General features: G+C 48.8%; 11 protein-coding genes across 11 annotated transcripts; 7 read left to right on the forward strand and 4 right to left on the reverse strand.

Annotated features, from left to right (window-relative positions):
- Positions 1 to 202: 202 nt before the first annotated feature.
- N7443_002305 (putative CorA family metal ion transporter) lies at positions 203 to 2,279 on the forward strand (the record flags this gene model as incomplete). Its single annotated transcript, XM_056882361.1, has 4 exons — positions 203 to 1,847; positions 1,895 to 1,968; positions 2,022 to 2,128; positions 2,186 to 2,279. The coding sequence occupies 4 exons, from the start codon at positions 203 to 205 to the stop codon at positions 2,277 to 2,279; spliced, it is 1,920 nt and encodes a 639-aa protein (XP_056744202.1).
- Positions 2,280 to 2,423: 144 nt separating this feature from the next.
- N7443_002306 (uncharacterized protein) lies at positions 2,424 to 3,690 on the reverse strand (the record flags this gene model as incomplete). The annotated part of the gene is made up of 2 exons (XM_056882362.1): positions 2,424 to 3,417; positions 3,506 to 3,690. The coding sequence occupies 2 exons, from the start codon at positions 3,688 to 3,690 to the stop codon at positions 2,424 to 2,426; spliced, it is 1,179 nt and encodes a 392-aa protein (XP_056744203.1).
- A 324-nt stretch (positions 3,691 to 4,014) lies between these two features.
- N7443_002307 (DEAD/DEAH box helicase) lies at positions 4,015 to 7,683 on the forward strand (the record flags this gene model as incomplete). The annotated part of the gene is made up of 1 exon (XM_056882363.1): positions 4,015 to 7,683. The coding sequence occupies one exon, from the start codon at positions 4,015 to 4,017 to the stop codon at positions 7,681 to 7,683; it is 3,669 nt and encodes a 1,222-aa protein (XP_056744204.1).
- A 1,041-nt stretch (positions 7,684 to 8,724) lies between these two features.
- N7443_002308 (CocE/NonD family hydrolase) lies at positions 8,725 to 10,681 on the forward strand (the record flags this gene model as incomplete). The annotated part of the gene is made up of 3 exons (XM_056882364.1): positions 8,725 to 8,912; positions 9,030 to 10,532; positions 10,591 to 10,681. 3 exons carry the CDS (start codon positions 8,725 to 8,727, stop codon positions 10,679 to 10,681), a joined length of 1,782 nt encoding a protein of 593 aa, XP_056744205.1.
- Positions 10,682 to 11,274: 593 nt separating this feature from the next.
- Positions 11,275 to 12,427, reverse strand: N7443_002309 (uncharacterized protein; the record flags this gene model as incomplete). The annotated part of the gene is made up of 3 exons (XM_056882365.1): positions 11,275 to 11,875; positions 11,932 to 12,147; positions 12,204 to 12,427. The coding sequence occupies 3 exons, from the start codon at positions 12,425 to 12,427 to the stop codon at positions 11,275 to 11,277; spliced, it is 1,041 nt and encodes a 346-aa protein (XP_056744206.1).
- A 500-nt stretch (positions 12,428 to 12,927) lies between these two features.
- N7443_002310 (C2H2-type zinc finger protein) lies at positions 12,928 to 15,991 on the forward strand (the record flags this gene model as incomplete). The annotated part of the gene is made up of 8 exons (XM_056882366.1): positions 12,928 to 13,097; positions 13,153 to 13,267; positions 13,337 to 13,953; positions 14,019 to 14,442; positions 14,505 to 14,639; positions 14,694 to 14,824; positions 14,891 to 15,277; positions 15,334 to 15,991. The coding sequence occupies 8 exons, from the start codon at positions 12,928 to 12,930 to the stop codon at positions 15,989 to 15,991; spliced, it is 2,637 nt and encodes an 878-aa protein (XP_056744207.1).
- Positions 15,992 to 16,548: 557 nt separating this feature from the next.
- N7443_002311 (DODA-type extradiol aromatic ring-opening family dioxygenase) lies at positions 16,549 to 17,541 on the forward strand (the record flags this gene model as incomplete). Its single annotated transcript, XM_056882367.1, has 3 exons — positions 16,549 to 16,552; positions 16,609 to 16,742; positions 16,816 to 17,541. The coding sequence occupies 3 exons, from the start codon at positions 16,549 to 16,551 to the stop codon at positions 17,539 to 17,541; spliced, it is 864 nt and encodes a 287-aa protein (XP_056744208.1).
- A 235-nt stretch (positions 17,542 to 17,776) lies between these two features.
- N7443_002312 (uncharacterized protein) lies at positions 17,777 to 19,395 on the reverse strand (the record flags this gene model as incomplete). The annotated part of the gene is made up of 5 exons (XM_056882368.1): positions 17,777 to 18,111; positions 18,165 to 18,280; positions 18,336 to 18,428; positions 18,489 to 18,943; positions 18,994 to 19,395. The coding sequence occupies 5 exons, from the start codon at positions 19,393 to 19,395 to the stop codon at positions 17,777 to 17,779; spliced, it is 1,401 nt and encodes a 466-aa protein (XP_056744209.1).
- Positions 19,396 to 19,759: 364 nt separating this feature from the next.
- On the forward strand, positions 19,760 to 20,185 carry N7443_002313 (uncharacterized protein; the record flags this gene model as incomplete). Its single annotated transcript, XM_056882369.1, has 2 exons — positions 19,760 to 20,035; positions 20,105 to 20,185. 2 exons carry the CDS (start codon positions 19,760 to 19,762, stop codon positions 20,183 to 20,185), a joined length of 357 nt encoding a protein of 118 aa, XP_056744210.1.
- Positions 20,186 to 20,511: 326 nt separating this feature from the next.
- N7443_002314 (MFS general substrate transporter) lies at positions 20,512 to 20,784 on the forward strand (the record flags this gene model as incomplete). Its single annotated transcript, XM_056882370.1, has 1 exon — positions 20,512 to 20,784. The coding sequence occupies one exon, from the start codon at positions 20,512 to 20,514 to the stop codon at positions 20,782 to 20,784; it is 273 nt and encodes a 90-aa protein (XP_056744211.1).
- A 655-nt stretch (positions 20,785 to 21,439) lies between these two features.
- N7443_002315 (NTF2-like protein) lies at positions 21,440 to 23,334 on the reverse strand (the record flags this gene model as incomplete). Its single annotated transcript, XM_056882371.1, has 5 exons — positions 21,440 to 21,502; positions 21,558 to 22,631; positions 22,695 to 22,864; positions 22,944 to 23,078; positions 23,136 to 23,334. 5 exons carry the CDS (start codon positions 23,332 to 23,334, stop codon positions 21,440 to 21,442), a joined length of 1,641 nt encoding a protein of 546 aa, XP_056744212.1.
- Positions 23,335 to 23,852: the final 518 nt, after the last annotated feature.

Genomic DNA, 23,852 nt, shown 5'->3' on the forward strand with positions numbered 1-23,852 from the left:
TCGCAAGGTGCAGCATGTCGGCGTTGCCATGATAAGCATTTCGCCTGATATCGCTCGCTCATGCGCTCCTTGCCTCTAGAAGGGCTGTGAACAACTTATCTGCTTGACCCTAACCTCCTTGAAACTGGCTGCTTTGCATTGCCAATGAGCATACGCCGTCCAGCCAACAGAACACGGTGCTCGCAGCCGTTCGGTCTTCAACATGAGCGTCTACGAAATGGACTACGCGCAGCCTGACGCGATTCGATCCGATCCGAACCACCCTGACCTTGAGGCTGGACGCATATCGCCGAATACTCCGGCCTCTCCGAGGGAGCGAGACAACTCTGTCCCTGACGCGTTTACCACCGCAGCAAGAGTCAACTCCACCGATACCGCCAAACGTCGCAGACGACGTTCGAATACTGCCCGCTCCTACCACCCAGATGGCTTTGGCGAGCCCCACTGGCAGCCCGGTACAGAACCCGGTATCGATCCTACCAAACCTCTTCCACCATACAGCTCCGAATGGGCGTCAAACGTACCCGGAGACTTACAGAGACAATGCGAAATCACAGTGGTAGACTTCTCGCAGAATGAAATGCGGCAATACGAGCTTGATAACGACACTCTTGAACAATTCCTGAGTCGTGAGCGAGAATCCTGGGTACAATGTCGATGGATCAATGTCAATGGGCTGAGCTGGGATGTGATTAAGATTCTTGGAAACCACAAGAGACTCCACCGTCTGGCGATTGAGGACGTCGTACATACAACGAATCGCACCAAGGCAGATTGGTATTCCGACCATGCCTTTATCGTATTGACCTTGCAGAAATTGGTGAAATTGCAACAAGAGAGCAGCGACTCCGAGGATGATGATGATGATGGGCCCGGTATTTTTGATTCAAAGGAAAGAAAGAGCTCAGTCGTCAGTGACAAAAGCTCGGTGTCTATGAAACGACCCACCCAAGGACATATCATTTGGGAAGCCGTGAAGGATATTTTCCGTTCCAAGCGGCCAGCAAGCCGGCAGAGGAAAGAAAAAGCGACACTGGGCGCGAGTGTCCGCCCTGGCCCAGGCCGGCCTTCTGCCAACCGGGCCTCTCAATTCGGAGATGTGGCTAATGCTGCATCAGCCACGGCTCGATCCCTTCAGCGATATCGTGGGGGGCCAAACGAGGATCGCATCGAGTTCATGGAACGACACGCCGCGCTCGCGGCTAAAGGACTATGTGTTACCTTGGAACAGGTTTCACTCTTCCTTCATGCCGACAACACCGTCACATCCTTCTTTGAGACCAGTGCAGATGACATAGAAGCACCCATCGTGCGACGTTTGAGCTCACCTGAGACAATCCTTCGACAGTCATGCGATGCCAGTATGCTCCTGCAAGCCATTATCGACGCAGTCATTGATCTTGCAATTCCTGTCACCATGGCTTACCAAGACGCAATTGGAGATCTGGAGCTAGAGGTCTTGACAGACCCGGACATTGATCAATCGAAGAGCCTATACATCCTGACCTCTGAAATCGCGGTCCTCCGAAACTCCATGCAGCCGATGGTGGCTGTGATTAATGCTCTGCGTGACCACCGAGGTGCGCCTATCGGCACACCAGGTTTCGGGACTCTGCGAAACGGCGCATTCAGTCCATCTACCCACCCGACTGAGTTTGAAATAGGAGCTCATATTGGAACTATGACGCCCAATTTGAAGAGTCTTGGAGGCTCGAGCGTCACTATCAGCACTATGTGTCATACTTATCTTGGTGATGTGCTGGATCATTGTATTACTATCGTAGAAGGGTACGATCAGATGAGACGTGCCGCGGATAACATGATCGATCTCATTTTCAACACCATTGGTGAGTGGGCAGAAATACTCCCATCTTACACGACTGACATCACGCAGGTGCATATCAGAACGAGAGTATGAAGCAACTCACGATCGTGACGTGTCTGTATCTCCCAATGACGTTCTTGACGGTATGGCGCTTCTCTTTTGTCGCTTGGCATCACAGCTTCTAACGAGGGTCTAGGGTTACTTTGGAATGAATTTCAAAGACTTCGCTGGTATCGACCACAGCGATTCGTACTTCTGGAAGATTGCAGTACCATTCGTGGTAGTGACCACTCTCTTTTTGATGTAAGTTTTAACATACCTCCACCTTGGAAGTAGACAGTGCTAACAATTAAATCTTAGGCGTGACAAAATCCGGCGTTACGCTGTCATGCTTGCCCAGAGACGTCTTATCACCAGTTCGAGAAAGCAGAGAAGGGAAAGGAAGGTCAAATGACCTGACTTGTTTGCACAGTATACCATTTTTGCATACTCGAAGAATTTGAGTGTGGAAATAGCGTTTTGTACATTATTAGACCACTCATCGGGGTGTCTTGCATCAGTATCATACAGGTTATCATACACGACCTCCTGTCATTTGTTAAATAGCCTTCCGACTGAAAGCCATATAGGCCTTCCAAGGGAATTTCCAATCTGACCGAAGCAGCTCCGGACGAAAGACATCGAAATCATACTGCTGTAGCCGATCAAGCCACATGCGCGTAGAGACAGCCGGCATAAAGACACCAAAGGCCCGATTGATTTCATCAACAGGCGACTCGCGAGTCTGCGCACCTAGCACATCATGTTCATACTCATGGCCTTCTTCACCCTCGTGCTCGAAGTCGTGTCCGACATCTTTACCAGCCCGGAGATTGCTCAACATCTGGTCGACAGTAATCAGATGATCACTCGCCCGCGTAGCGACAGTGAAAACAGCGTCCCGTAGACCCTCAGCATCAGCTCCACGCCGCAAAACCTCCTCCTCCTTCACACCCGCCTGTGCCATGATATCCAGAGGCAACATAACAGCTCCCTGCTTAGGCCCAGCGCTAACTGAGCTCCCACTAGGCGACATCGCCGCCGGCGTGGGAAACGCAACAAGCGGCAATCCACGCAAAACAGTCGCAATTCCCGCTGCCTTCCCAATATGCGAAGCAATATGATCTGCCGTAACAGAAGCCATCGGCAATGCTGACAGCGTCAAATACATAAGCGTAGAATACGTATTCTCGGCATATTGTTCCAGCGCCGCGATATTCGGGTACGGATCATTCGTGAGCGTCTGTTCCCTGGCACTGATCAGGCGGTTCAGCCAGCCCTTGCTTATCCGCGCTCCGCCTTGTGTGCGCTCGTTCAGCTCGGAGATGGCGGAGGCGAGGAGGATGGCGACGGGTTCTTTTGGTGGCGAGCCGGCTAAGACTTTTGTTACGGCGTCGCGCCAGAATTGGAGGCGCATTAGGCCAATAGTTGGAGAGGAGGTTGTGTCGGGGATTAAGGAAAGTGAGACGTTAAGGGCACGGAGGGCTATGTAGAAGGATCTGGCGTGGGGTGGGATGAAGGTGCTCAGGGTGTAGGAGGGTCGGTCGTATTTTCTGAAGGTGATGTGATTAGTGAATGTTGCGGAGACGTATGGATGAAGTGTGTTCACTTCAATTGTCAACAGGAGATGGAGAGGCGTACGAGAGTAGAGCGACACAGTATTTATGCGCGCCGTTGATTTCCTCGGCGGAGGCAGTGGAGGAGACGGCGCGACTCTGGCTGAACAGCCTTTTCTGAGGCTGGAAGTGCCGCTGGCATTGTCGCGAATATAGGCGCCATGCTGGCGTCACCCGGTATGGGCGAACAGCCTCTTTGAGGAAGGACATGAGGAAGTTGAAGGATGTGGAGGGTAAGTTCCAGTTGAGCGCGGATGTAATCCACTTAATCTCGTTGGCCGAAGGAACGCAATGAACTAACGCAAAAAAGAGCTAATTAATGGAATTCTGGCTAAAATCGTTGATACGAAGTTGAAATTTAGAGGTTGATTGAACTTGAATTAGTCAAAAAGCAGCGTAGTTGTAGCATTCGTACTTTTTTCTTTCTTTTTTTCTGATTGCTGACGTCGATCTGTCAGATTTCGCGTTTCCCGGCGCGTCTCCCCAACTCACCCTTCTTTCTCTTCACAGAAGCCCTATGTCGCAACCACGAGTATGAGCGAGGATCTGGATCAGAGACCAACCAAGCGTCAACGGTTCTTTGCCGAGGATTCTGCTGCTCTGTCCGATTCGAATACGGGAGCTCTCGACGCGTCGTTACCTCGCCACTGCCCCGGTTTAGAACACGCTCCGCCGGATGGAGATGGCGACATACCAGAGACCCCTCCCCTCGAAGATATCGAAACCCCTCAAGACGCTCCGTTTCAGCCTGAGTTAACTCCATTGACGACGGAGAGCATAGACCCTGTTCCCTCGGAGGTTCCAGCCACAACCTCTCCTCAGAATGAACCGGCCGAACCAGCAGTGCCGGATACGCCAACCCGGCTTCCAACATTGAAAGGCTTCGATGTCGAATTATTCACTGGTATAATCGGAGAGCAGCTTCCTCTAGAGTCTCTCAAAGCCATTCAGACTGCTTCTTCCAGCAACGTCGAACGTGCCGTCAACATTTACTTCGATGGATCGTGGAAGAAGCCAGCAAAGACCCCTATTCGTGCGAACTCATCTCCCTTCCGACCTAGTATCCCAGTAAAAACCGAAGCCGGCGAAGGAACGTCCGAATTGTCCTTCCGGGGAGATAATAAAAGTACACCGATCGAGCAACATAGTCTCATACGAAAACAACCATCTTCGAGGTATATCGGCGCCTTTGGCGTGGGTGCATGGGCAACACGCAGTGGGCCAGCCATCTTGAAACATGGAGACACCGTCAAGATTGAACGTGCCAGGTCACAACCAGTAACGAAGCGCGGCCGGAACGGAAAGATGTTTACCAACAACAAAAGCGATGTTTTGACACGATTCACAACCATCGGGGGTCAAGAAATTGGACGACTACCGCATGACATCGCGGGATGGGTCTCGACTTTGGTTGATCAAAAGATTTGCGACTTTGAGGGCGTCTGCGTATACATCCCCGACAGAGTCCGAGTCAACGATACCATCTACCTACAGTTGCGATGCATGTTCCGGCGAGAAGCCTTTCAACGCGGCGCCTTTATTGACGCAGTCGGTGATGATAACAGATCGATGGGTTTGTTTGAGGAAAAGGAAAGCACAGAAGAGAAAAACCTCAGACTTCGACAGGTTGCTCTTGTTAAACTATTCCATGAAATCGGCCTCCAACCAACTTCAATAAACCCTACGACGGAGAAGCATAAGAAAGATGGGCTGCTACGGGCCGCTGAGATGGCCGAGCAGTATGATGGTGTCAAAAAAGAGAAATTGAAACCGGGCAAAGACTCGAGCAAGGATCCGAATGACTCCTCTTCTGAAGATGAAGGCGCTGAGCTTGAAGAGGACCAGCTAGATACACTTTATCGCAAAGCACAATCCTTTGACTTCAATATGCCCGAGACACAGCCACCTTCTAGCTTCACGATGGACCTGCGAAAATATCAAAAGCAAGCTCTGTATTGGATGCTGTCGAAAGAGAAAGACCAAAAGCAAGCTCGCGAACGTTCGATGCATCCGCTCTGGGAGGAGTATAACTGGCCAACCAAGGATGTCGACGACAAGGATTTGCCAATCTTTGAAGGAATTGACCACTTCTATGTCAACCCCTACTCTGGTGACCTGAGCGTCGACTTCCCTACGCAGGAGCAACATTGCCTGGGCGGTATTCTGGCAGATGAGATGGGACTTGGAAAGACAATCGAAATGATGAGTCTCATACATGCTCACAAAACTGAGCCGAGTCCTACCATGTCGAATGGAATCAGCTCTGTCAATGATCTGGCCAGACTACCCAGGTCCGCTAGTATCGTTCCTGCTCCGTACACCACGCTGGTAGTCGCTCCAACGTCGTTACTCTCACAGTGGGAGAGCGAGGCGTTAAAGGCATCTGAACCTGGAACAATGCGGACTCTCCTGTACTATGGTGCTGACAAAGCAGTGAATCTTCGAGATATTTGCTGTGAGGCAAGACACGCGACGGCGCCTAATGTCATCGTGACTAGCTACGGTGTCGTTCTGTCCGAGTTCCGTCAACTTGCTCAGTCAACTGTAATGGCAAATCATACCGGTTTATTTTCCGTTGACTTCTTCCGCATAATTCTCGATGAGGCACATCTGATCAAGAATCGACGTTCCAAGTCGGCCAGGGCATGTTACGAGTTGAAGGCTCAGCATCGATGGGTTCTCACAGGCACACCCATCGTCAACCGTTTGGAAGACTTGTTCAGCTTGGTACGATTTTTGAAGGTTGAACCATGGAGTAACTTCTCTTTCTGGAAGACATTCATCACAGTGCCATTCGAGTCGAAAGAGTTCGTGCGCGCTCTCAACGTGGTACAGAGTGTTCTGGAGCCACTTGTCCTTCGAAGAACAAAATCGATGAAAACTCCAGAGGGCGAGCCTCTGGTTCCTTTGCCAAAGAAAACGGTAACCATCAAAGAAGTCGAACTTTCCGAACAAGAGCGAGAAATTTACGACTGCATCTATACTCGGGCTAAGAGGACATACAACGACAACGTCGAAGCTGGTACTCTTCTCTCATCGTACTCGACAATTTTTGCCCAACTTCTAAGGCTCCGGCAGACATGTTGCCATCCGATCCTTACCCGAAAGAAAGAGATTGTAGCTGATGAAGAAATTGCGGCGGCTGCCCTGGATGCAGCCAATGAAATGAAAGACGATATGGATCTTCAAGACCTCATTAATCAATTCACCTCTGCAAATGAAAATGCAGAGACAGAAGACCGCTCTGTCAAATTCACAGCTCATGCTCTTCGGCAAATCCAGACTGACTCTAGTGGAGAATGTCCAATTTGCTGTGAAGAACCAATGATCGATCCTGCAGTGACAGCATGTTGGCACAGTGCATGTAAGAAATGCCTCGAGGACTTTGTCCGGCACCATATCAACAAGGGTAATCAGCCGCGATGCTTTTCGTGCCGTGCCGATATAGATGCCAAGGACATATTCGAAGTCGTTAAGCACCCAATGACACACGCTCTTCCTCTTGAGGAGCCTGCCGAGATGCCGACCAACTCACAGCCGGCACCGCGTATCTCTCTACGTCGTATCAACCCTCTATCCCCATCAGCACACACCTCTGCCAAGATCCATGCTTTGATCAATGGTCTTTCCTGCGTTCCGCCAGGGACTAAAACAGTCGTCTTCTCTCAATTCACCTCTTTCCTCGACCTCATCGGCCCACAGCTGACCAAAGTGGGCATTGACTTCCTTCGGCTTGATGGTACAATGCAGCACAAGGCGCGCGCCGCCGTACTCACCGAATTCACCAAGACCGAGGAGACATACGACGACGAAATCATCGATGATGAAGACGAAAGACAGATCAGGAATGGTCTGCCCGCCTCCACAGCTCATGAGTCTCGACCTACAGTCCTCCTCATATCCCTCCGCGCGGGTGGGGTGGGTCTTAACCTGACTACAGCAAGCAATGTCTTCCTCATGGATCCATGGTGGAGTTTCGCCATTGAAGCCCAAGCAATCGACCGCGTCCACCGAATGGGTCAAATGCGCGACGTCCAAGTTACGAGATTTGTTGTGAAAGATTCCATCGAGGGACGAATGTTACGCATCCAAGAGCGCAAGATGAATATTGCCGGTTCGCTCGGGCTGCGCGTCGGTGGGGATGAATCAGAAGAAGACAAGAAGAAGGACCGAATTGCGGAGTTGAAGTTGCTCTTTGAGTAAGAGTGTTTCGGATATCGGTAGAATGTCATCTTTTGCTTGATACCCTGCTATCTGTCGGATTTGGGAGTGTGCTTGGCGCTGTGTATAGTGCTTTTTTTTGTCAGATGTTTTAGACTTACATTTGATATTGCGAGATCTATTGCCACTGTCTACTACCAAGATAGAAAATCTTACCAAATAGTCGCGAACAACAACCTTGATCGTATCGTAGGGCTATGCTGTGATTTCGCTAAGAAACTTTGACTTCCACATTTCTTATATATGTACAGGAAATTGTTCCCTCACTCTTGGAATATTTAAATATATGTGGGAAAGGGACAGCCCCAATCGTTTGACTCCAGGATCAGTAGATGGACCCAGAGAGATACCCAGCGCCTTCACATAGACCCAACATCACAGCATAAATAGAGCTGCAACTCAAAGAGCGAACTTCCGGAGTACTCGAATGCGAGATCAGAGGAGTGTATGAATAATCAAATATCTTTCACTACCTCAGAGACTTTATAAGGAGCGAACAGATCAGTAGTTCATAGCCTGGAAACTTCCACCAATTAGATACTGAAATGGGAATGGCTCGATGGCTGTCCGGCAATGTAGACTGGGCGCCAGCAACACACATAAACACTCCCAAGGACTCAGGAAGGCGTAGTGGACATGCTCTGTAGGTGGATATCGCTTTGTGCTTGAAACTGTATCATGAAAGAAACCAAATAGTGCAGTCATATTCCGAATAGTTTTTCACTATAGCATCAGATTTACTCTGATACACCATGGGCAAGATGTTGTACGTGCCGAGTATTCTGATTCTCCAGCATCTGGAAGTGGAGTTATGGGTACGGCTGTGTCCTGGTCTGCTGGCCATTAATCTGCTCACGAACGGTGTACCCCACCTGCCCACTTGAAAAGTGGGCGACGCTTCTTTCGTGACAACACTTATTGAGACGCCGAGGCAAACGCCGATAATAAGCCCAATGATAATTCTGTATGATTTATATCTAAGTCGATACTCCCCGTGGCTTCATCATAATCAATCAGACAGTCATGATCAGCCAAGACATTTCGAAGGTTGACCGCGAGTCTTTCCCCTACATCTTCCACCAGAATGTGTCAATTCCATTGAAGCAAGAGTCTGGAGTTGTTCGAGCAAATGTGTATCTTCCACGAAATGTCGAAAAGGCACCAGTGCTGGTGACCTACGGTCCATATGGCAAAGACATCCACTACAAGGAGTGAGTCTTCACCTGAAGATAGTGTATCTCATATCCTCAGTTTGAGAACGCACGTCAACTCAAAGCTGAGGATCGACGTCAATTGAAAGACCTTAGTACACACAAAAGCCAACATAGTGTTAGCTTCCACGGTCAGTCGTACAGCGAAGTCAACCCGGCGCATCACTCGGAGCACTCCGCATGGGAAACCCCGGACCCCGCATTCTGGACCGCATACGGATATGCCGTCCTTCGAGCCGATGAGCGTGGCACTGGTCAATCACCCGGAAAATTGGACACAATGTCTTGCGGAACAAGCGATGCATTCTTCGATGTTGTTGAATGGGCGGCCGAGCAATCCTGGTCCTCCGGCAAGGTCGGGCTTCTCGGAATCAGTTACTACGCTGGAAGCCAATGGAGGGTAGCTGCGAGACAGCCCAAGGGCCTGAGCTGCATTATCCCCTGGGAGGGAATGTCCGATTACTATCGTGACCGCTGCCGCCACGGAGGTATTCTGTCCAACACGTTCATAGACTTCTGGTGGAATCGGCAAGTTGTCACAAACCAATATGGTCGTCCAGGCCGCGCAACCCGAAACTGGGGCCCGGACACGATCGAAGGTGACCTTACCGAAGAGGAATTGGAGGCCAATAGACAGAATCAGACTATCGATAATGCTCGGTACTTTTTTCGTGATGATCCCTACTATTCCAGCAAGGAGTATACGCAGAACGACATTCAGGTGCCCCTACTCTCCGTCGCAAATTGGGGAGGAATCCTGCTGCATTTGCGAGGCAATGTCGAGGGCTACACACAAGCTGGTTCGGATTTGAAATATCTTCGCTTTATTACTGGACGTCATGATTTGCCGTTTTACTATAACAAAGAAGTGGAGATCCAGAAAAGCTTCCTTGATGCGTTTCTGAAGGGAGAGGACAGCGTCCACGGTTGGTCTACAGGCAAAGCGCCGAAAGTCGACCTGATTCTTCGTAAAGGAGACGTTGGCTTCAATAACGCTGAGGCCGAGAGGGCCTATACACGTCGAACTGAGAATGAGTGGCCTATCGCACGCACACAGTACACACCTTTCCATCTGACTTCGTCCCAAGTACTCACTCAAACGAAGCCAACCGATCGATATGGAAAGATCTCCTATCGCTCTTTGGGTTCTATTGACAAGCCAGAGCTGATTCAGTTTTTGACAGAGCCTTTTGAAAAAGAGACTGAGATCACTGGTCACATTGTGGCTCGCCTGAATGTGTCAATGACGCCAGATTCTGAATTTTCCTCTCACACAAATGATATTGATCTATTCCTTACATTACGCTATATCTCCCCTGAAGGCAAGGAGGTGTTTTATACCGGTACTGCAGGAGACCCCGTTCCCTTATCCAAGGGCTGGCTGCGCGTGAGTTTGAGAAAGGTCAACAAGGAACATCCCCGCAACCGTCCTTGGCTGCCTCATCGGGAATACCTCTCGACCGATGTTCAGCAGGTCATTCCTGGTGAGATTTACGCCGTTGATGTGGAGATCTGGCCCACGAATGTGGTGGTTGAGAAGGGAGGCAAGATTATTCTAGAAATCTCCTCGGGTGATACTCAAGGATGTGGCTTGTTTAAGCACACCTCACCATCTGACCGGTATGTTTGAGAATCTTACTCACGTTAATCGCCGTTGCCTGACTTTACTCGCTGTTAGAACCCCTGAGAAATTCCAAGGTCTCAACAATCTGCACTTTGGTGTCGGCCTTGATAATTACATGACTCTGCCAATCATCCCGCCTGTCTGAAATGTTGTTTAAACTGAACGAACTCCCGTTGAAGATGTAATGATGCTACAGGCAAATGTATTTTAGAATGAGTCAGCAGTGATTAGGTATAGATGTTGACCAGGGCTGAAAAAAATATATTTCATAAACAAGTGATCTTACTAGGATGCTCCGCATTTTGAGCATGAGCTCTAGTATTGACGAGACCCATTGACCAAAAGGTCATATTCATTCAAATTTATTGATTAAGACACTAGAAGGGGGAGTCCTCGATGGCTGTCTGTTCACGCAGACTAGGCAACGCACACACACACATACACACACACAAGGCCAAGGAGGCAGGACTTTAGAGGAGGAGAACACATAGGGGTGGTTTGGAAGAGAAAGTGTGTCTGTCTTGCTTATACAGCGTAACAGAAAGTCTTGTATATCACAAAAGCCTTAGTCATCCAGTAGACCGCTCCTTCATACAGTCAGCAGTCCCCCCACTACAACATCTACTTTGTGCGGGGATATATATTTGAACGATCTTCTGAGATATTTGTTGCTAAACATACAAAACGAATGACATCGGGTTTGGGTCTTCAATGATGATTGAGACCTGCGGGATAAATCTACACCTTGATATAAGGGATGCCGGTCAACTTGAAAGCACGCTCATTGAGAACTGGCTTATTAACAGGCTCTGAGCGGTTGCGGGGGCAATCTTCACCATCACGCTTGGCGATCAGAGGAGCAAAGTCCTTGGCATTGGGCCAGTGGCTGGTTAACCGCCAGGTGTTGAATGCATTCTTCTTTCTCTCGAGATCTTCCTTTGTGGCAGATGATACAGGCATATAGCAGGTGTAGATGCAGAACCGAGCCTGGTCGCTAGTTGGACTCAGGTTGTAGTGAGGGGCGCGAGAATCCCATAGGATCAAGTCACCAGGTTCGGCATCAACTTTGACCCATTTGCAGCCATGGTCTGCAAGCCACTTCATACCTGCCTCGGTATATCCGAACCATTCAGTAGTCCATGCCGGAATACGGGGTTCATCAACGAAGTCTCGGTGGAAGTCATCTGAAAGAAGATGAGCACCCTTACAGACAATCAAGCCGCCATCGTTAGGTCCATTTGGGAGGAGGTTGACTAAGCCCTGCAGGCAACGGAACCCAGATTTTTTGGGGTCCTGGTCTTGATGGGGCCAGGGCTTGTTTGCGGGCATATCGGTGCGGCTGCGGTTTATCATCAGTAAGAGGTAACAAAAAGCCTTGGTCAATGTGGAACTCACTTAGGAAGAGCGAAATTCGCCGCATCGAATGAGACGATCAGGTCTTTGTCATGGTAGACCTTCTCAAAGGCATCGATGACACCTGGTTCACTCCGAACATTCCACACAAAACCCTCATGTCCCACACAGTAATGCATGCACATGCCCTTCTCGTTGATGACAGGAAGTGTAGCCTTGGAGACAGTTGAAGGATCGTCACGCTTGTAGCCAAGCTGACTGTAAACGAAATAAGCATGGTTTTGGTAGGCTATTAATGGGAATATGTGACTTACAATCCCTCCAAATATGAGTACATGTCATCTGCGTATTTGAAAGCCCTCTCGCGTGGCACGGCACCTTTCACAACGGCAAACCCATCCCGGGCGAGGTCGTCTCTGAAGTCTCCCCATTTCGGGTCCAAGCCATCCAGACGCATGGCATTAGGGCCACCAAGGCTGAGTCTAACCAACTTAGTAGCCGCGTCCGGCGATTGAGTGATAGTTGCTGTGGTGGACATTATGGTCTTGATATAATGTTTACCAAATTATGAGGATCTGCCTTTGAAGGAACGTCGTTGAATACAGTCTTTGGCACTTAATTGCGTGAGGATAATTTATAATCAACCACTTCAGAAGTGTGACACTCTTAAGACGCAATGATGAGCCGCGGAAAGCAGAGGGAAACGCACACCCACCTGCCCACTGTGGTGGTGCACATGCCAGCAAGTGGGGGAAGTGGGCGCCCACAAATACTCTGGCTGAAACCAAACACTCCGGCTGAACCAAATGGTGGTAAGGTGTGCATATTGCGGTATTTTAATTCCGTACTCAAACAGAACTAGCCGATCCAATCTCGCTAGATACATGTTGACCCCGCGCGGTCTATCCGGTGAGAGATGTGGAGAACCAACTTGGGCACGTCACCAATACCGTGATGATCAAATGACCCTCGTCGCCGTTCCCAACACACGCATCCGCATCTCGATGGTTGGGATCATTCACCCTTAACGGCGCCATCATGGCGAATGATCAAAAGGCACTACCAGCATCATCGAACTCGGGTCCATATCAATGCCCTCACTGCGACAGGTCCTACGATCGCCAAGATTATCTCGCTCGTCATCTTGACTCACATAGCAATAAGCGCAGCTTCCGATGCCAGGTCTGTAATCGTGGTTTTAATCGCCGGTATGTGGATACTTGTCAAGTACAATGCTTATTCTGCCTGACTTCTGGCTCTAAGCGATGTTTTGCTTCGACATCAAACGCTCCACAGAACTCTTTCGGCAGATGATGAAATGATCATCAAGCGGCGCAAGGACCGTCTACCTGGAGCCTCAAATGAATCTGGGTCAAAGGTAAAATTAAGTCATCATAGGAATACTTGTTTAAATGCTAGATTCGCATAATACTTACGCCTTAATTAGTCTGATGAACAAGAACGGGGCTCGAAGGATCAGCAGCAAAATTTGCCCCCCTCCCAGGTTCACCTGTCCGAGGTGTCGGAGCTGCTGCCCGAGACTGCGACATATGCTGACCCAGACGCCGAAATATCGAACGAGAGACAATATTGTTCTCATGGTGTACCAATAACCCTGCCGCTCGACCCGCAAAGCGAAATCGTTTCTACCGCGCGAGCAAATCCGCTCTCGAAAACGACAGACCTTAACAATCCAAATTCATCAGTGGATCTACCTGTTGGTGATCCTTTCTTCATCGATAAACAGAATTCATTCACGGAACTATCCTTTCATACCAGTCCCAATGGATGTCCGGCATTCTTCGAGCATGTCATGCTCCTCAACCTTGATCGCGTCGATCCTACTCATGATTATCAGCTACCCTCTAATACATTCGATCTTCTCCCCGACGCTGATTTCGAGTTCTCACACAATGCCATTTTTGAAGAGAACTTTATTCCAGACTTGGAAGCCGTTGTAGAGAATAATTTCTTGATGCACACACAAGAACGTCGAAACCATCAAGAACAGGAATACCCCGACTCTACCAAGAGGAGGGTAGATTCATTCCAGCGTTCATTCTGGTGAGTTCAGCTTTCTATTTCTCTTGTAACCTTCGAAAGCTAAGTTGCTCTCAATTCTATAATAGGCATCTTCTCCAAGACAATATGCCAATTAGTTTGAACGATGATGATCCATCGATAGGAGATCGAGGCCTCGAAGCCCCTGTTGTATCCCCTCACCTCATTCCTAATAATCTCACCGTCCACGAAAAGCTCTCATCGCGATCACGGGATGAGATTTTCCGACTCATTGTCAAGACCGGGGACGACCGCTTATCGATACCAGAGATCCCAGCCGTTGAACATCTCGACATTCTCATCAAGATAGGTCTAGCAAGGAAGCTGGACGTTAATCCGTGGATTCATCTTTATACTTGTTACCACGATCGTCCAAGACCAGAATTTCTCGCAGCTCTAGTGGTAATGGGATGTATCTCTTGTTTTGCCCCTACGATAAACAAGACAGGGATTGTGTTACAGGACATTGTCCGATTGGCATTACGCAATCTGGTATGATAATCTGCAGTGAAAAAAATGGTGACATTGAATACTAATTTCTGAAATATGATTAGGCTGAAGCAGACCCCGATGTTACTCGGGATCTTCAGTATTTGCAAGCATCAATGGTCTGGTTAGAAATTGGCTTCTCATGTGGGTTTAGGCGGAATATGCGGATGACCGAAGGTGGCATCCAAGCTTTGGGCATAGTAAGGGCTCCAAAATAATAATTTCAAGGCTTTTGGAGCTAACAGCTTATGTAGGCTCTGCGTCGAGTGGGTGCCTTTGACTCATCATGGTACAAGCCCATCAATCCGTGTGGGATTTTCGATGACTGTTCGGATGATCTGGATCATGCGTGGAAGCAATGGGTCAGACAAGAATCATTCAAGAGGTGAGTATGGCGAAATATTGTGAATCCACCTCTCTACTACGAAAGCGCTTGACTCACCTTTGTCAGATTGGTGTACCACTTCTTCTGCCATGATTTAGAGGTGGCGGCAGCCATGAATCAGCCACCGACAACATCTTTCGCGGAACTTACTCTGCTTATACCAGCGGCGCGAGATCTATGGCTGGCGCCAACGGCCAGAGCCTGGAAGGATATATGGACGGCCAAATATCAGCAAACGGGACCAGACATAAGCCTTAGAGACCTGCTTTCAGACCCTATGCTATTCAAGGATATGTCCATGCATTTGGACAGCAGAGTGGCAACTTCAGTCTTACTACATGGGCTCATTGGCAAGATCTGGGACTTAATGCAGCAGATGTTACTCGGTCATCGCGGGGCATCAAAACAGCCGGCCCGTAAACTATTACTCTTTCAGACTATAAAGGATGATCTGTAAGTTAGGCTTGCTCGGCTACAGAGATAAATGTCTCCTGCTAATCATCTATCAGCTACACTGATATTCAGCAAATCCAGGGTGCTCTTGCAGATTCACCGCCCGTAACCGTCTTGGTGGCCGACTTCGCCAGTATGTATCTTCACATCGACATAGACAGCTTGCAACGTTTTGCTGGCAAGCTTGGTGAAGAAGAGGCTAGACAAAGCTATCCGGATCTTCGTAATTGGAGTATGACACATGATGCTCGCATTGCAGTCTGGTATGCTGGTCAAGTTCTGCGTGCTGTGCATGAAGTCGGTCCTTACCAGTTACGAGGGTTTGATATTTTCGCCATCTATTACGCATCTTTAACCCTCTATGTCTATGGTCTGCTCCTCTATGCCGATAACGCGTCCACAGAAGCTGTCCAGTCTTGGAACATAGATGATGCATCTACTATACTCCTGGACGGCGCCAGTAGCCAGGCCACGGAGTTATTCATTGCACATGGTCGCGGTAACCCCGGGCTCACATATTTAGCTGGTACCGGCGCTAATGTGCGGAAGACATTTTGTAGTCTTCGACAGCCTCGCCTGGTTATGCGGGTTGCTTTGCAAGTCCTTAATGGTAACTTCTCAAAATTCTCGTCAGCCAATCCAGCCAAAAACCCCATTCCACCCCTAGTTGTCAATCTCCGTGGTCTGCTTCATGACTTGGCAAACCTGCCATGAAAGGAGCAAACTTGCCCCTGGATTATGTTTCTATATTGTACACTTCAAATATTAGCTGTACGCATGAGAATTGCCATTTGACTTCCAATATAGACTCTTGTTGAGGCGAAAATTCTATGTCTTCTTGTCGTAACAAAGTAAAGGCCTGATCAAGACCCTCAGTATCACGAGCTAGCAGAGAATTCATGATATGACCGGGATTTTGTATGTAGAGCTTGACTGGCAGGATCGAGAAGATTGTAGGGGAAAGAGACGAAGCCGGACATAGCTCACTATTTAATGGATTATTTTCCGAACAGGAGGAGCTTGAAATACGTCCCATTGTACAATCTGATTCTTCCTACTGCACACATGCTACCCGTGCATGAGTTGGTAGCATCGCCATGTGGGCCTCCAGCCCGCCCACATGCACCGTATGTGGAGGGTAATACACCCCGGACACGGTCCACTTTAGCTCCGTCTTATTATGAGTTCGATAATTTCATTCCACTCTGCGTTCAAATTTACATCACTGGTTCCACCCTGAGGTCTATCGAGGCTCAGCTAGGGTTTCAAACATGGGTATGTAGGACTCGATCGCGATGGCTCATTTGAATGTCTACTGACCATATCTGCAGCAAATCTAACGCCAGTTCACTTCTTTTCACATGGATCGACCATGATGCTTGGCGAGGAGTCCACATCGGCCGATTACTGGAAGAAATGTGGTGATGAAGCGCTTGCTCACGGCATTAAGGGCGTCGTTATCATGGTGAGCAACATACCTACTCACTTCGTCTAATTGCACGAAGCAGAAGGTCTAATGCATGCATTCAACCGAGAAGGGAGCACACTGGGACGCCTTAGGAGACAAAGTTGAAGTCGCCATGAATCCCAAGCCTGGGAAAAGCCCCGTGGCCTACGTGAACCCAGCGAAATACGTCGACTACAAGCTTGTCCCAGACCTCGAAACAGGTGAAAGATGTATCGAAATGCTCGCTAAAGAAGGATTCAATGTTTCTGCAAATACTACCTTCGACTGGATCCACGACGTCTACCTGATTCTGATCCGAATGTTCTCCGGTGACTGTCCACCTAGCACATTAATCTCAATGAATGCTCGCTATGATCCACACTTTCACATGAAAATTGGGGCTACTCTTCGCCCATTGCGCCACGAGAATTATCTCATCATCGGCACCGGAGGAGCCGTGCATAACCTTTATCGAAATCAATGGGCTCCTATGCTACGCTTCCGAGACAATTTTGCTATGGAGACACCCCCGGAGGACTGGGCTTTGGAATTCAGACAAGCTGTGGAAGATGTGCTTATGAAGACGTCAGGCCCGCAACTGCGTCGGGCGATGACAAGGCTTATGAAGCACCCAAGATTCAGGGATGCACATGCCACCGATGATCACTTTATGGCAGCAATGTTTGTTGCAGGAGCTGCAGGGGACTGGGAGGACGAGAAAGCGGAGGCAATTTTGGGGGCAGAGAGCTGGGAGCTTACCAATATGTGTAACTCCCAGTTCACGCTGGGGTCTTGGAAAACGCAGATAACTGCCTGAGCTTGTCGAATTCTTTTAAGATTTATCGAATCTGAACTTCGTGAATTAGAGCGATTCAACAATGGAAAGACACTTGCATGCGAGGGCTTGAAATGTATGGAGCGCTTACAGTATATACAATTTCCAGGTGTTCTCTTTACAACTGGACGTAGACTAATGTTACACCTTCATTGTGTAGCTTTAAATGTAGGTAAATTTCATAAGTTTGAAATCACTCAATGTTCAAGATCCGGCTCTAGGCGAAGTAGTTCGATCCATATTTTCCCATGTAGTAAACTAGAGTGCCAGTCATCGCTAAGAGCGAAGTCAAGGTGAGAACTCCACCAGTAATGATTCCTTGCTCAAAATGACCGATGGACTTTCCAAGAGGTTGCCTCGTTGGCTTCAAAGGGGTAAGAGCCTCTCGCCATAGCTTCTCTGAGCTTTGCGTCGACCCCGCATGTAACAAAGTCTTCATCTTCAAGGAGATATTGGTTTCGGTCACAATTTGGGACCTCTGTATCTCAAAAGTCGCTGGTGAATAACGCGTGCTAGGGCCTAGAGGGCTATTGTCACTTGCCAAAGGACCGACTGCACAAGACTGGTTATTTTTTGACCACAATCTCGGACAGAATGTCACCCACCTAGCATTTCGGTTGGAACGTGATTCACCCAAGAAACGCGGGCGTCGATGTACTGGGCTAAGTATTTAGCAGAGGTAGGGTCTGCAAATATGTACGATGCAGCAAATGGGCCATTTCTTGATTGATTCTGGTTAGCGTGAAGAATAAAACCTGATTTGGTAAAATCCTTACTGCCGAGCAGCCTCGATAGCATCATCAGGGCTTGTGCAAGGATGAATGAGAAGAACTCTTTCATTTAACTTCCCTTGTAGCAACTGTGATTCCCTAAAAATGTGTCAGAACTAATGTCCACCTATGGAGCAACGAGTTTTGAAGTTAACGAACCGACTGTCGACTTTCATTACCCCCCAGCCAGTCCCAGTAACAATAACTTGTGCGTCGGGGTTCTTTTCCGTCTTGCTGAGAAGTTCTGGGACTGACTCGCTACTGAAAGATCTCTTAGCATTCATTGCGCAATACTTCCAGGTCCCCCGCGCGGTTTCCTCCAAAAAGCTCTTGAGCACAGCTTCATGGACCAGCACAATGTCCGGTGAATAAGGTGAAGCTCCACCAAATGCAAAGCGTGCAGATACCAGTCGATCTGCTGCTTTCGCGATATCAGCCGAACGGTCGACAACAGCTGCAACCCTTGAACTCATTGACTCTTCCTGGTTAATCAGAAGAGTCTTGCGGAGGAATGCATCATCCGGCCTTTTTTCGCTGATCGCAAATGTATCGCGATCAAGAGCCTGGATCAGAAGGTCTTGCAATAACTTGATGATCGGGGCATTTCCTTTGAGCTATGCGATATGTTAAATGGAGCTATTGAGCAGAGCAAGGGGTGAATTACTTCCAATATAACGCAATTCCCAGCTGCCAGAGCGGCAGCTATAGCGGAGATGGCAGAGAAGAAAATGGTGTGCCCGATTGGTACAATGTACACGATTCCAACACCCCGTTTACCTTCTCGGAAATCCTTTCCATGAAATATGCTGTATTCCTCTTGCAGATTCTTCTCAGCATCCAAGGAATCATAATGAGTACGAATTTCATCCAACGCCAAACAAATCTCCGCCCGAACCTCCTCCAGTGTGTGTCCGGTCCATTCGAGAAGGGCTTGTGTGAGCTCGTCGGTTTGTAGGACTATGTTCGACTGCAAACGATTGAATTGAACTTGTCGGTATTGAACATTGTGCGCGCGACCGTCAATCTCTGCGGCGAGTATTTGAGGAAACAGGCGAGGGGTAGCCATGCTGTCAGTTGACACACGATAGGTTTGGGAGTCAACACTGGATACAGTCAAAGGTCTAGGAACACAGAAATTCTATCTAGCTCGCCCTTTACCTCAAGCTCCGTCAACGTGGATCCTGGCTCAAAGGTAATAAAATGTGAGGCGACTGGGGCGGTCCCGGTTATGCCCACTTGCTGGAGACCCATGCAGGTGGGCATATTAGAATATAAATCTTGCCATGGGGTCTAGCGGCTAGACTACATGCTTGACTGCGCTCCGAGACTTATCGTTCTTGGTTAGTACTCGTTTCCCCATTGTTTTGTCTGGTTTCTAGTAGACCTGCTACCAATACCCGCAACGCTACAGCTCTAATTTACGAAAGATCATGTCGATAACCACTACGGAGACTCGCACCTCAATCTCTGTTTTAGCGGACTATGAGATACACCACAGCGGAGCCGCAGAAGATGTTCCAGGACCATCGGCTACGCTGTTGACTCCATCTTTCGTGGAGCCCGCCTCCTGGCCAACCCACCACCGCAGAATTCCTCCCTACCGACCCGTGAACTACAATCTCGATTTCGATGAGAGGCCAATCGGATCCAGCCCAGGAGAAAGCGTATTCATCTTCGTGATGATGCATGGAGTTTGGCTGAATGCGGTAGGTGCCTCGAGAAACATTTGTCTAAACACGCTTGTCAATCGAAGCTGAAGACGGCAATCCTTTTAGTCTGTAGCTAAACTATGGAGAAAAACCGGAGGCAAACTGAATGAAGGGATGTTCCAATACAAAGTCGGTGGGGAATGGTGATTGGGCTGAGATGGCGACATCAACCTAGCAATCAGTTCAAGGTTACGTGGTTCAGAACTAGCCCGAGCTCTTAACTTGTGGGGTGTAGGGGCAGTGGGCAGTGGGCAGTCACTTTTAGGATTGCGGAGATGCCCACTTTCTGTCGTCGGTAGCTGCATCCAACTTTCGCGGAACGGGGGGAAATTGGTTCGTCTCTTATGTACAGACAATGGCCCAACGCCACTGATGTAGACGAAAGGCGAATAATTATTCATTCTCTACTGAAGAGTCTTTTTTTAATCCCAATAGCCAACACCCAATAACAAAATAATACGCCTGCAACTCCAATGGCTTCAATCACCGGCACGGAGAACCATCTCCCCAAGCTTTCCAGATTCATCACCACCCACGATGCCGATGCCAAGGCGGTCTTCCACAAAGGCCTGTCAGAGGATATGCCTGTTTCAGTTGTCGACGGATACGGTTACACTTTCTGTCTCGCATACGCAACGAACAAGTTCCCCGTCCGAATTCAAGAGGAAGAGGACGTTCATACTTATTCTGAATACCTCGCCAACCCCCCGGCTTGGTCAGCATGTCTGGAACGGTTTGCCGCATAGTCGATTTTGAACCTCATGTCGCATGTGCGATGCACCGAACGGTGTCTCTTGATTACGGAGTCGTCCTGGAGGGGGAGATCGAATTGATTCTGGACAGCGAAGAGACTCGTGTGTTGAAGAGGGGTGATACTGCTGTGCAGCGAGGAACAAGTCATGCATGGAAGAATGTGACTCCGGATAGGGAGGTGAATGGTGAGAAGGTGGGAAGTTGGGCCAGAATCCTTTTCGTTCTGTCCCCATCCGAACCACTGGAGGTAGGCGGGAACGCCCTGGGAGAGTCAACCCCTGGCATCAATGTTAGACAAAGCTCGTGAGATTTTCGTCTCTCTAGATTTGTATTCTCATTTACGTACCGAACCCTCCTATTTTTGAAGTTATGTACAACTGTAAACTGGCCATAATTCTAAAAATCGCTCTCCAGACGTTACATAGAATAAATATGCTTATGGGATGAACATAAGTATTCCTGCACGCTGAGTCTAGGTCACGTGCCATCTTTCAAGCTACGACCTCATTTATTAACTTTGTGAATAAATCCATTGGGCTGCTAAATAGAGCTCATGGACTATGCATTTAATAATAGAACATCTCAGCTTCCAACAGTGACGTGTTCCCACGTCGTCAATCAAATAACTCCAAGTATTCGAGCGACAGATCAAGTTGACGTTGACGTTGACTTTGCTTTCAACTCCACCTTCTCTGCCATCCATCGACGCCACTGTGAAACTGTTAACGTAATGCTCAAAATAATTATGAGGGTAGAAATGACATACCTTAGGGTTGAGGTAGTACACGGGAATCCCGAGCAGGAAAATAAACGCAGTGACTCCGGCCAACATACCCATACCCGCGGCGTAGCTGTACTTGGCTACCATCGGGATGAGAGCATATGAGATACCGAAGGAGACGAGATTCTTCGATCCAACGACAACGACCAAGGCGGGCCCGGCATTATTATCCCATGCCTCCGCAGCAAAAGTCGTCGAAATAATGAGTACCGCCACAAAGGCAACTTCAAAGATTGCCCATGCCATGTACGGGGCGCCCCAGGTAGATCCACCTCCAGCAGTGAATCCGTAAAGTAGGAGGGTGAATACGGTAATAATACCGGGGGGAACCAGTAACAGAATACGATGCTCAGGAGTGTGGACACCTCCTGATCGCTTGGCCAGTCTGACGGTGAACCAATCACCAAAAATACCACCATAAAGAAGACCGCCAAAGCTTCCAAAGACACCACCAAGGTTGATGAGTCCCACATTCTTCGCCTCCCATCCGTAGTCTTGCAGAACAGTGTCGTAGGTCAGTCCCATTCCAATAGCGGCAGCCAGTACAGCGGACGACAGTAAGGTGGCATAAAGGATACCCGGGGATGTCAAACACAGTAACATGCTCCACCAAGCATCGCGTATAGTCTTAAGAGGGGGATTCTTAATTCCAGACCAAGGCTTAAGCAGCTCCAGGTAGGTCTTCTTGTGGATCATCTCCTCGGGGATACGGTCGCCTTGACTTTCAGCACTAGAATTGGCAACGATATATGCCTGTGCCTCTTCGCCTTTCAAAACACGTGTGACGCCATATTCATCGGTAAATACAACACGTCCGTCAATAATCTGAGCAGAGCGATGGTAGGCTGTTTCAAAGCACGTAAAGAAAGTGATTAAGCCACCGATGGCGATGGTGATCACAAATATCCAGTAGTACCAGCGCCAGCCGAGAGCGGCCGCTTCATAGGAGCTCGCAATGTTGAAACAGCTGTTGATGATGTTTTGAGTCGACCAATATAAGCCATAGATCTTTCCACGTTGGTGTACGAATGTCACCTCCGCAAGGATGAGCGGGAGAAGCTTTTCCAGAGGAGATGGTTAATGGTCGTTCCTTGCATTGGAAGCTTTGGAGTTGCCACTCACTGACTCTGTTGCACCAGTGGCCAAGCCCTGGACGATTCGCAAGGCAAAGTGCTGCTCGTAGTTTTGTGATAGGGCACAGCCAACGGTCGCTGCAAGAAGCACAGTAATCGCAAGAAGAGTAACGAGGCGTCTACCGAAGGCCAGTCCCAAAGGTAGGAGGAAATAATTTCCTTCAATAACAATTGTCGTTAGTCTCAATAAGGTCGTCTCAATCGGTAGTCTCAATAAGATGGATCGCTGGGTTCTTACCGATGCCGATGAATAAGGAGGGAAAGGTGGTGAGCCAACCCACCCTGGTTTCATCGACTCCCTCTTTCGCATAGAGATCAATGAAGATTGTCAAAATGGATCCCAGGCCTCCAACGACAGACAAGGACATGATAGCTGTTGGGACAGTCAGCACACTTATATCGAGAGGTCCGTGGAGTTAAGGAGGCTCACAAAACCAGCAGCAGCTTACAATGATCCCCAGTTTAGCATAGCGGGAGAAGTTCAACGGATCATTGGGGTCTTTGCTGGGAACTGGTAACAGCTTAATTTCTCCATCGGCAGATACCAGGACGGCGTCTTCAGAGGACTTTTCCACGCCGACATCCTCCACGAAGTCGACGCTTCCTTTCTCGACGTTCGACAGCGGCATGATAGAATTAAATGAGCAAGCACAGCAGAGAGTGATCAAACCCGAAACCTACCCCAGTATATCAGCTATATAGTGCCAGGATTGCTCATGGCGACAGATCATGGGGTGGGGAGTGGGCTAAAAAAAGTCCGAGTCTCTAGGTTTCTGCCCACACGAAAAGTCATCCCCACACATCCCCACGGGGAAATAAGCGTATGTTGAGGCCGAACCATACGTAATCCTAGTCGCTGCATTGGCCACTGGGCCATCCGGGGCATTTAATCCGTCAAGGGGACCCACTGCTCACCACTCAATCGCTCACTAGGAAAGTTGAAAAATACACTGAGTGGAAAAGTGGGCAAGCCAAATAAATATCAACGCCCACGCCGGTTCGGTTTTAGTCTAGACTCTAGATTAATATTTTATAGGATTGGGTCTAATGTAATGTCTAATCTAAATTTAACCTCGTTTACTATCGATAATATTCCCTTTGGGGTTATTTCGACGGCCGAGAACCCCACTCTAAGATGTGCTACCGT

This window comes from Penicillium atrosanguineum, assembly GCF_028827265.1.
Source record: "Penicillium atrosanguineum strain IBT 20685 chromosome Unknown utg000002l_segment0_segment0, whole genome shotgun sequence".
Lineage (NCBI taxonomy): Eukaryota > Fungi > Ascomycota > Eurotiomycetes > Eurotiales > Aspergillaceae > Penicillium > Penicillium atrosanguineum.